Source organism: Falco punctatus, assembly GCF_963210335.1.
Source record: "Falco punctatus genome assembly, chromosome: 13".
NCBI classification, from domain to species: domain Eukaryota; kingdom Metazoa; phylum Chordata; class Aves; order Falconiformes; family Falconidae; genus Falco; species Falco punctatus.
The window spans coordinates 8854710-8866331 of record NC_137593.1 but is presented as its reverse complement, the minus strand read 5'-3'; the positions used below and the strand labels follow the sequence as shown (position 1 = coordinate 8866331).

Sequence of the window (11622 nt, the reverse complement as noted above, 5' to 3'; positions counted from 1 at the left end):
AGAGGAGGAGCGGGGAGAGGCGGGGGGGCCGCTCGTGAAATGGAGGCGGGCGCGGGCCGCTATGGGCAGCACCCCCGGCAGCGGGGCGCCGGGCCTGCCCGGGTGACCGCGGCTGCCGCGCTGCCCGGGGCCCTGGGACAGAGCCAGGGAGGCAGGGCTGCGGCCGGGGACCGCCTCGGCGCCCTGCGAGCCCGCTCCAGCGCCCGCGCTGTGCTCCGGCGAGTTACAAGCACGGGTAATGCACACATGGGGTATGAGAGCGAAAGAAAATCAGAACCACCGCACACAACGAAAATTAATGACATTTAATAAACACAGAGAACACGTTAGTTGAGAATTACTAACTAGATGTATTTTAAGTTCCTGCAGTAATTGGGGGGATTTAAACTTTGTTTAGAAGTCAATGATCTTTACTATAAAAAAAGTTCCTTTGTTCAGTAACAAACATGATCGGGGAAGCTGAAATACACAACACGACCTGAAGGCTCAAATGTCTGAAAAACAAATAATTCAATACAATTTACTTCCAAATACAAAACAGCTCCAAAACCCATCTAGTGATTTTGTATAGCTTCTAGTTTTACTGCAGGAACAGCATTCTATGAGCCTCGCTGGTATCAGTGTAATGAACAACCGAGTGACACACAAAGTGACTCAGAGGAAAAAAAAACACAACCAAAACCAAATAATACTGACATACTTCAATTAGTACAGTTAATTTATCTCATTCAAGACTTGGCTGAATTGCTGAAGCTACAGGGTTGAAGGCAGCAGTCTGGCAGGATGGGACCAGCCGCAGGCCCCTGCTCTTGGTTCACCTCTGTGCAGCAATCAGCGCGCTGACCTTCCACTTAGGTGCTTCGCATAAACAAACCAAACTTTTGTCCTTCGATGGGGACAACACCCTGTCCTTGGCACACAGTGATCACTTTTGGCCTTCCAAGTTCTAGAGAGACTCCACTCATTACCTATTTTTTGTGCTACTTAATATCTTTCTCCTTTTACCATGCTGATCACAGGGAAGCCGATACCCTACTTGCATTCCTGCCAAGGTAAAACAAGGCAAGCTACTCCTCTCTATTTCAATTTACTTTCTGATAGATATTAAATAGAAAAATATTAACATTAGTTCCTTATTTACAAAATCCAACCTAAGAAAAACTTGAAAATGTGTCCTAGTTGGACACCGTGGGGTGAATTTTTAGTTAGGAATGATTTGGCTTCGTAGCATTCCTACGGGGTGTTTTTTTCATTCCCATTTTAGAGATTATAAATAACAAAACTCCAAGATAGACATGAAGTTACTCAGGAGTCAACAAGCAAGTTTTCAGTACCACAGGGCTTGTGCTTTTACAAAAGACCACCTTTCCTGTGTGGGACAATGCTGGTTTATAGGCACATACGCACTTAAGCCCACTTATTTTGTGGGGTTTGGTTTTCTTTTTTTTTTTTAATGCCTTTTTTTCCACTTCTTGTCACTGTCACCTGGAGCAGCTTTCTCTACAGAGCTCAGTCTTGCCATTCCACCTGTGTGTCATCACCAAGAGCAGGGTTTTAAGCCAAGCAGCTTTCCTCCCCCCACCCTGATATACACATATGAACAAAATTAACTTTCCATATGTAAAATAATTCTTATTAGTGCTTTGTTAACTATATTACTGCTACCATTTCAAGCCAGCCAGGATGAATGTGCTCAAAATAAGAAATGCAAAATTCTACCACAGACACCATCATTCTCTATACAACAGACTAATAAACTACAGTCAGGACACCATCAGGTTGCCCTTTTCAGTGACTACATGGAAGATTTAGTAGTAAATCAGCACTTCAAAATGATGAAAATGGTCTTGCCTGCTACAAAGAAATACACACCAACTAGTTCATAGCAGACCTTCCAGAAACGCTTCTCTAGAAATCGGAACACCCATAAACTGACTATATTCAGCCAATTTTTATCCTTAGCTTTAAAAAGCAAATGCAAAGACCTTTGCACATCTTGAAGCTGATTAACACCAAATCTCACTGATCAAGAAATGTTTTATACATTAATTATATCTATACAAAGCTTACTTTAGACAATATTACATTACAAATTTACAGTCAGTACAGAAGGAAATGTAAACTCCACCACTAATTTACGGGTAATTTCACTCTGGTAACTAGTACAATCTAAATGACCTCACCATTATTTTTACCTGTGCAAGTATCCACTAGAAACACAGCTACAGAATGAATTGCAAAAATTCACTTCTAATGATTATAACGGCAGAACAGCACTATCTGATCTGAAAAGATGTGTGAAATCATTTGAAAGTGATTGAAGTTAATAAAATGTTTGTACTGTACCAGTGTTTCAAGCCAGTATATAGGAAAGTTTAAAATTAACAGAATTAAAGTAACAGTACTCAAATTACTAGCAGTGGAAAGCTAATTACAAGTATACAAAATATAGACTAATAGAGGCTTGCTCTAAATGAAGTTGGCGATATAATTTCAGGTGAGAGCTACATTAAAATTTTAGATAAGAAAATCACACTTTGTACATTCTCAGCTGGATCACTTTGCAATTTCCCTTACAATTACTCCTTAACACATGACCCAGTCTACAGGCAAGCAAGGTGACTCTTCTTGGTGCATTCAAAGATAGGAACTGAAGGTAAATAAGGGAGACAAAAATCATGTGGGAGGTCTGTAGTATATGTATGGAAGAGACTGTTGTTGGACAGTTCCACAGACAGGAATTGAAATTAAGCACTGAACAAAGAGAGCAAACAATGAGGTTGGATAGGTACCCCAAGAGAAAAACAGGACAATTTTAAAAGCTTATCAACAGTATGATGTGGGGAATGCAGGCTGGTATGTGAATTTGGAAATGTCCATGCCTGGGAATTTTTGGAACACCCTTATCTTTAGCAGGCTGGCGCAATTTGCTAAACATCAGCACAACGACCTGCTGACACAGAGGGTAACACGAGCCGCATATGCAATTGAGATCAGGATGGTGTTACTTAAGCACGGAACTTGGTGTTGGCTTTCTCTTTGTCCCTTTTTGAACTCCAGAGAGCTGGTCTTGTACATCAGATGTGGGATGACCACCAGAACTGCTGCAGTCACAGCATGCAACTACTCCCACTGTCATGTGTTCCCCCACCCCCCAAATCTGATCGATTGCACTGTAAATGCAATTATTCCTACCAAAACCTCTAGGTAAGGAAATTCACAACACCAAGTTGTTATACATGCTTTGGTGATATAAAGATGAAAACATTAGAATTGTAAAACTGCTGTTAAAATTGTATTTAATATCACATTTCAGTGACTGGAAATTAATTTCAATTCTAACAAATTGATTACAGGAAAACAAAGTAATCATGCTGTCTCATGTATCTGAAGATGACTTAAAAGATCTTTTTCATTTCCAAATCTCATTAAACAATCAGTACATTTATGAGGCAAATCTGCTGAATGCCTGAAATCCAAATGAGTTTTAAGGTCTTCAATCTGTCCTGTTGAATATTCACAGTATTGACACAAATAAATCCCTTCAGATAAATGAGAGCTTAAATGCTTGCAATATTCCAACATACCTGAAAAGCCCTTCCCACAGTCATCACAAACATGAGGGAATATTTTGGTGTGCTCAATAGCTACATGCCTGTTGACATTTGTATGCAGCCTGCTCCTAAAGCCACACACCTGGCATACAAAGAAGTTTTTGCACTTGTCAAAACTGATTTTGTTTATGAGACTGAACTGTCCACGCTCCTTGTTGTTATAGCTGTCGCTTAACTCTATCAGTCGACATGCATGTTCATTCACCACATGGCTGTGCAGATCTTCTGGATCATTGGTTTCATGCTCACAGAACTGACACAAATACTGCTCATCACAGCTGTGCTCCTGGAAGTGCAGGTACAACTCGCTGCTCGAGGAGAACTGCATATCACACTGCTCACACCAGTAAAGGTGGTCATTGAAGTGCGTGTCTGCTATGTGCTGACTCAGATTCTCAAATATCACTGTTTTGTAATCGCAGTATTTACAGATGTATGGATCCTCCTCATGTAGTTTTACATGTTCAATAAGCTGCACTTTGCTGGAAAAGCTTTCTTTACAAACTTTACAGACGTGAGTGTCTGTACATGTCTTATGCTTCAGGATCATGTGCTGCTTTAAATCAGAAAAGTATTTGCTGTTAAACTCACAGAGCTCACACTTGTACAAGCCACTGCTGTTAGCTCTCAGCAAAGGCCATTTCTGTTGAGCTGTGATATTCAAAGCCTGGTTCTTCTCAAAGATTTTACAGGTTTCCAGAGGGATGTCCTCTAGGTCCTCAGCTTCTAGCTTCTCAGGCGACACAGTTTGTGTTTCAATATCGTGAACTTCCACAGCATTCACTTCTGTTGTAGAAATTTCTACCGTCTGAATATCTAGAGGTTTCTCTTCTTCTGTAGGGCTGTCACTAAATATAGGTGAATCACATAAGTCTCTGCACGTCCCATTATTAGTACCTTTATCTGGAAGAGGAAATAGGTAATAAAACCAAAAAGTTAAAAAACCCTGCAGAACACCCAGTTCCATATTTAAATTTTTAGTTAGCTGTAGCAGCTTACAAATTCAAAAAGCAGTTACTTTTACCCAGCCAGACTGTATTTTATGTTTAACTAACAAATAACTAACATGAGCTACAAATCCTTCACCTCTTCTGTCAAAGCAAAAAAGGTTAGGTTAAAAGCCAGCAGCCATGCTTTCCAGCTTCCCAGCGCCTAAGCTGCAAAAACACACTGACCTTTACCTTTATCCTTCTTTTTAGTAGGGTCTGTATAGTGTAACCCCACGATGTTTGAATGTGACCCACTCCACTGAGAAGTCCCAGCATGCACTGGACTCCCGTCATCATCTGTGTCTAAGCTCTGCACAGGACTGTGGAATCTACCTGCAAAGATACAACAACAATCACCTTGTCATCGTTTGTCCATAACATCATCGTGATTCTTTGATTTAACCACAGATCTTATGGTATAAGATGGTCTAAGTAATAATTTACTTATTCTTTATATACTAATCACATCATAACCTACATTAAAGAAAGTAACAATGCCTTCGACATTTCTTCCATACCTACAGAAGACAACACAAGAAAATTCAAAAGGTGGCAACTCTGCCTTTAAAATTTCAGCAAAAAATAGTCAGTTGATTAAGGATCAGTCATAATTAAGGATTAAAATCCTTAATGAAGCTTACATTTTAAAGACACAATTTAAAAAAAATATTCTTAAGTATTCTGGACATCACACTTTAAAATATTTAACTTTTTAAGACTTCTGGAGACTTGCTGGCTCATTTGTTAGAGTGAAAAGAAAACTAAATATAATAAAAATCCATGCTCACATTTGCTCTGCTAAGTGTTACATCTACTTGTGGACGTTTTATAAACACATATTTTATTTTCTATAAACACAAGTACTCTCCAATGCAATTGCTGGTGAATCTCATCTGAACTCTGATTATTTACATCAGCTTTACATTACCTAGCTAGCAGATATTTAGATAAATTAGTCCAATCATAGTTATAAATGTTGTAGAATTGAAGGATCTTTTTGTCACCATTGTTGTCCAAGTTTCTACTTTGAAAACTGTATTTCAGTTATGACAGTTAAACACCCTTCTACCAGTCTACGGCATAGCAGATCATAATGATGCTCAGAAATCACCCGCTAAATATTTTGTATTCTTTTTACTTCTATGAACAGAAGCATGGCACACTTAGTACAGAACTGCAGAACAAGGCCCCAGAACATAGTCTTACCTCTGTTTTCAGAAAACTTTGTATCTGGCTGTTTCATAGAACAGACACTATAGCAGTGGTCAGAAAAAATCCCACTGTTGTCTATGTATTTGCTTGCACCTGAAGAATCTGAAACAAACAAAGGTAAGTTTTAATGCTAGCACATTGATGTAGCTACATATGTATCTGCTCGCCAAAACTGTCTTCACTGGCCACACTTCTGCTTGTTGTGTTGGGAGAAATAATGTGCTGGCCTGATAACGTTCCTGTTGCAATTTACAACTTCCAGCTGTTGCCCTGATGTTTGGAGTATTCGATACAATCATTACTAAACTCTGCTCCCACTGAAGACAGTGACAGGATCACAGTTTGTCCAGTGCTGAACACTTCTGGACATCCCCCCTCCAAACCAAATTTTACAAAACTCCTCCCCTTGCGTGTTAGTAGAATCATCTTCCATTCTGTAGGTTCAGCAAGTTTCCCCATTTGCAGGGAGTACAGAACAAAACCGTTCAGATGCTTGACTGGAAGTGGCTGAACAATGAAGCACACAGAGAGAATACTCAACATATTCAGACCAAGACTTCTCATGCCCTTTACATTACTTGTTTTGCATTAATTAGCACATGAGGTCCCTTCTCATAAAGCAATTATTCTAAGAAAAAATAAACTTCCTGAAGCATACATAACTCAAAACTTTAGACTGACCTGAATATCGAGAAGGATGTAGAGTCTTCCTTTTCCTCTTTTTAGGGTGTTCATTCATTTTGAACAGTCTAAATTAATTGTAAAGTAAAAATATTCAAGAATTAGACTTGTTTGTATCTAGTTTATCTTTCACAGCTCCATGAAACAATACAAACGTTTTGAAAATCCACACATTAAATACAAGTTTTCCCTACTCTCCTTTCTTGTCCCCCAGCCCATTTTGTTACTGTTAAGAACACATTTAATGCACACAGCTCCTGAAGTCTAATTTCCTATTTCTGCCCTTGAACAAAGGAAGGTTCACCATGAAGACAGACAGCTCAGGGCTCCAGGCACTCAAGTGCTCAGTGTTACGTACAAGGCAGTTCTCCAGCACCCTGTCGCCTTTTGTCAGAGACCAGATATGCTGAGGCCGAGTCCTTCAGGTAAAGTTTTAATGCTGAAAAACTAACTGAAGTCATTCTCTCTTACCAAAAATCCTAGACACTTCAGTATCAGCAAGCAGAGCAGCTAAGCAGCTGATAGCTGTACAGCTTCCACATGTAGCAAATAGATCTGCTTGAGATTCTCACCTATGGAACAACAGCATTTTAAAAACTAGCACAAAACAAAAAATAATTGAAAACACAAGTATTACTAAGATCAAAGCTATGGAAATTGAAGGTAGAAACAACATAAAAAGTTGCAATTAATTTTGGGTTAGAGCATCAAAATGATTAAGGTCGATGCAGTAGCATTTGTTTTCTTTTTGTACCAGGTTAGTTGGCTTTCTCTGCACTTGGCAGCTCCTGGTAACAGGAAAATATTTGGAGATGACACCAAAAATAGTCAAGCTATACACTGGCCCAAACAGTTTTGAAGAAGAAAGGGCTGGAGGCACGGAATCCCGTGTGGTTTACGCTAATGCTAGAGCACTTCGGGGCCAGGATCTTCTGGAGGCAATGCCACCCGCCAGAGGTGACAGCAGGCAAAAAAGGCCCCCATCAAGTAAATGCTGTTCTCACGAAATTATCAAAACGATAATTGTCTGAATGAAAATTTTATTTTAAGAGGAGACTAACAGGGGAAAAGCAGGGCTTTTTAACATTGTATCACGGCCTAGATGTATCGAATGCCCTCACGGCTTTTTCTGGCGGCGGGGCAGCACCCACGGCGCAGGGAGGCGGCGGGCTGTGCCGTTAGCGGGGCTCAGCCTCCCGGGGATGGGCTCAGCCTCCCGGGGATGGGCCCACGGCGCCGGCTGCTCTTCCCCGGCGGCTCTACCCGGGGCGCCCTCCCCGCCGCGGCCAGGAGGAAGGCGCAGAGGCCCCACACCTGCCTGCCCGGAGCCCCCGCGGCCTGCGCGGAGGCCGCAGCGGGGAAAGGCGGGCGGGAGCGGGGCTGCCGCGCCGCTCGCCGCCCCCCCGGCCCGGGGGAAGCGACGGGGCCGGGGGCGCAGCCGCGGCCGCCCCTGGGCGGCGGAGAGAGGGCCCAGCCCGCAGCCTCCGCCGGGCAGCGCCGCCGGCCCGGCCCGGCCCCACCGCGCAGCGTAAGTCACTCCCCGGCCCCGGGCGGCGGCGGGCGGGCCCCTCGCCTGGGGGCGGCGGGCGCGGGTTCGCGCTTCAAATGGCGCCGGGGCGGGTAAAATGGGAGCGGGCGCAGGGCGAGGGCCGGGGCAGGCGGGCCGCGCCCGGCGGAGGACGGAGGCGGAGGGAGGCGGGCGCCGGCGAAGCCGCGGCACTGCCCCGGGCTGCGGGCGCCGCCGGCGGCCGCTCCCCTCCTGCCTCCCCGCCGGGACTCACCTTCCGCTCCGCGCCCGGTGCCGGGCCGCTGCGCCTCCGGACGCGGCGCTCCCCGCGGGGGAAGGGGCGGGGCGGGGCCGGGCCGGCCGCGGTCATGGCGCCCCCTGGGGGCCGCGCCAGCGCCGCCCGACCCCCGCCCTAGCACCGGGGGCGGCGCAAAATAAACCTTGAATTAATCTGATCGCTCCAGCATCCCGACACCTCACCGCTGCGAGCGGGCTGCCCTGCGCCGCCACCAGCACAGCCGCAGCTGCGGGCTTTGCCCGGGTTCCTACCTCCCAGCAGAGGAGCTGGGTACCAAAGCCAGAACCTCGTAAAGCACAAACTTACCCTTTGTGTTACTGCAGCTGTCTCTTAAAGCTGCGGTACAGAAGAATCCATGTCAATTAACGGTTGGAGAATTAAAATAAGCAACTTGGTCCCTTTTCAGAACTTTCCAGATTTATAATCACAAAAGAATCCCCTGGTTTGCTCACTTCATTTTTTTAACATCACAGGAAAGAGTAGTAAGTTACATTTCTCCAGAAAGAAGAATATTTCAAACAGCATCTTCTTTTTCAAAATATCCAGTAATTTATTTTGAAGACAGAAGGGAGACTATTACAGACATTTAGATGACTTAAAACAGATGACAGATTTTTACCAAGCATTTCTCTCACTGAGCTATTCCGCTCTGGCTTATCCTGACATTCCCTTATTTTAAGATCAAGCTTTCAATTAGCAGAGAATCTACAACGTCCCTGATGTTGCTCCACAAATTATTAAAAGAAGTTATAACCTGCTTCTGGTCTGAGTTTTACTCGTTAGCTGGAAGTTGAGGTTGGAACTTGCTGTTCGTAAAATCCTACCTTTAGCTTTTGTCCTGGAAGTTGGAAACATTTCTTTTGGGTGATGCAATTTGGGCAGAGCTTCATCCTGTGGTCACACAGAAGTTTTGATGGGATAGTAAGCAGCATAAATATAACTAGAGGTGCCCTTTTGAAGGCACACTGCTGAGCACTCAGGAATTGAACAAACATGGTGTATCTATTATCTCCCGAGCCAAGTTACTGATCAAACAACATCCTGGCATCCCAGTTCAGTTTGTTCTCTGCCATTTATTCCAGCCACAGATGAGGTTACTCCAGGACAGTTTGCGTAAAGTTCTCATAAACTGGTTACAACCACCCAAATGGGGAGATGCCTACACAGTTCTCCCTGTATTCACCATTTTTTTTTTCCATGTAAATACTCCAAAAAACCCCCACTTTCCCCAGTTCTCACCGGGGGGCAGTAACGAGAACTTAAAATCCTTAATTTGACAAGGGAAAGGAAAAAAAAAAACCAGACCCCACCCAACCCTTTGAATTCAGTCCTGCTTGGCCAGACAAACTCAGGCTAACAAAGCACAATAGGTCTTCTGTACCTTGTGATTGATTTCTTCTCCACACAGAGCAGCGCAGCCGAACAACACCTACATCACATAAAAAGACAAGATGTTGAGTGAAAGAAAAACACGTGAGGAGGATCACATTTGAAGCTGTAGATCCAGTTCAGTCACAGGCAAACCATGGCATCAATGCTTTAGATAGAAAAGTCTAATTTAGTCTCATTTGCTAAATGACCACATGCTTGGGATGCTCAGACAGCTCTGGGTCAGGTTTTAATCACTCAGAACCCATTCCAACTGGAAGTAGAAGAAAAGCCAGCATGACAGTCACGTTATCATTCAGATGGAGTAACACAGATGATGTTCATGTTAAGCAGCAAGGGGGTATCTTTACTTAAGTAAGGAGAACTGAGTCAACTCTTTCTTCAATGAAAGCAGTAAGCGTAGCTTACCATAACCTTTGCTGAAGGTAGATTTCTTAGTGTTTAAAAGGGCATACAGGAGTTTATCTTGCCCAGCTTCGGTTTTCCTGCTCCTTTGTTGCATAGGCTCAAATTTTTGATCAAGTCTTTCAAGGCAGGTTGGAAACCAGACTGGGTTCTGAGCAAAGTCAGGAGGGCTTACTGAGATTCCCACACTGAACTGCCCACACTGCAAATCACACTTCTGGTTCCAAATAACCAGTGCTATTTTGCAATTTTTCTGTAATTTTTCGATGCTTTCAAGTTAAGTGACTTGGAACTACCCCCAAAAAAAAACCCCAAACAAACCACGCCATGGTCATGGCAGTAAAGTCTAATAATCTGCATTTGAACAAGAACTGACCTTCCCCTTTCCCTGAGCGATCCTGTGCATTTAAAACAAGGTAGTAACCACTCATACCCATTTCATAGTTACTAAAAAAGGTAAACCTCACCTTACACTGTAACGAACACAAGTTTAATCTGTTAGTTCAGGTTACTGAACAAGCTGCTTTGAATCCAAGTATAGCTAGTGACTTCGCTTTCTCCAGGCTAGAGCTCAGCTTGATAAGTGTCAAGATAATGATGTGCACCTTTAATTATGGAGTATGATCCGGTGCAGACTGAGCACCTGCTGGAACACAGCCCTCTTCAAAGCTAGGCAGTGGTGATCTGAAACAGAACCAAGCAGCATACACAGTTTGAAGCTAACTGGGAACAGAGATGTGTAGAAGTGACCCGATTAAAAACCCTGACACTTCCCTCATCCCTCCCAAAAAGTGAAATTCTCAGCAAAGAGAGCTCAAATCCTTCCCACAATAGGTTTGTTAGCTACTCAAGTTCAAAGTAGACCAACATGTCCACAGAAACAATTCCATTACAGCCCCATGCTCTTGTACTTGCCAGTGAGTGACTTCTTTCTCACTTTCAAAGTTAGTATTAGATACAAAAATACAGCCTAGTTTCCTTGGGGTTTGTTTTTGGTTTTGTTTTTTTTTTTTTTTTTAAATATAGTTTTGGTAATGAAAACACAGAGGATTGATTTAGCAGGGGCCTTAAAACCGCCCAGTTGAAATTTCAGTAACATCTGTTCCCATCAAAACATTTACAGCTATCTAAAAAAGTTACTTATTTTGAGGATCAACATGTACAAGACCAAATGCTACATGCATCTAGGACTTCCCACCCATAAATAATGCAAATTCTATTTCTGTTGCTGCCCAAATTAACATATGTACAAAACTTCTATCTCCATTCTTCCAGCCTTTTTCAAAAGCAGAGCTGCCACACCAAATCCCACCACCAAGACTGAAGATTTCTTCAATTCTCACTTCAGGATTCACGAGTGTACCAACCATATTATTTTAATTTAGTTGTTAGTATATACATTAACACTCAAGTGTGATAAAAACCAAAAGTAGGGTTTTTTTTAATAAACAGCATGTGATACAGACCGCAAAGATAAATAAAAAGCAGATTTTTACAGTTTCCCATGAACATGAACTACAATAAGTA

At 43.0% G+C, this 11622-nt stretch overlaps 1 protein-coding gene across 6 annotated transcripts; it reads right to left on the bottom strand.

The window, feature by feature from the left end:
- Positions 1 to 290: 290 nt before the first annotated feature.
- Positions 291 to 11600, bottom strand: ZNF639 (zinc finger protein 639). Of its 6 annotated transcripts, none has more exons than XM_080410026.1 (6): positions 9126 to 11600; positions 6968 to 7068; positions 6497 to 6564; positions 5810 to 5917; positions 4790 to 4936; positions 291 to 4517 (listed from the first exon to the last, which is right to left on the bottom strand). In XM_080410026.1, exons 3-6 carry the CDS (start codon positions 6552 to 6554, stop codon positions 3370 to 3372), a joined length of 1461 nt encoding a protein of 486 aa, XP_080266152.1. In that variant the 5' UTR covers positions 6555 to 6564; positions 6968 to 7068; positions 9126 to 11600; the 3' UTR covers positions 291 to 3369. The 6 variants fall into 6 exon arrangements, with proteins under 6 accessions (XP_080266152.1, XP_080266153.1, XP_080266154.1 ...); XM_080410027.1 differs by having other exon boundaries at positions 9683 to 11600; XM_080410028.1 differs by lacking the exon at positions 9126 to 11600 and adding an exon at positions 8278 to 8573.
- Between the last annotated feature and the right edge of the window lie 22 nt (positions 11601 to 11622).

Bases quoted from the DNA above. Each gene is read 5' to 3' on its own strand.
- ZNF639 (XM_080410026.1), bottom strand. From the start codon at position 6,554: ATGAATGAACACCCTAAAAAGAGGAAAAGGAAGACTCTACATCCTTCT. The intron at 4,937-5,809 runs GTAAGACTATGT...GTATCTTTGCAG, and splicing joins AAAGTTTTCTGAAAACAGAG to GTAGATTCCACAGTCCTGTG. The intron at 4,518-4,789 runs GTCAGTGTGTTT...TTCCTCTTCCAG, and splicing joins AAAGAAGGATAAAGGTAAAG to ATAAAGGTACTAATAATGGG.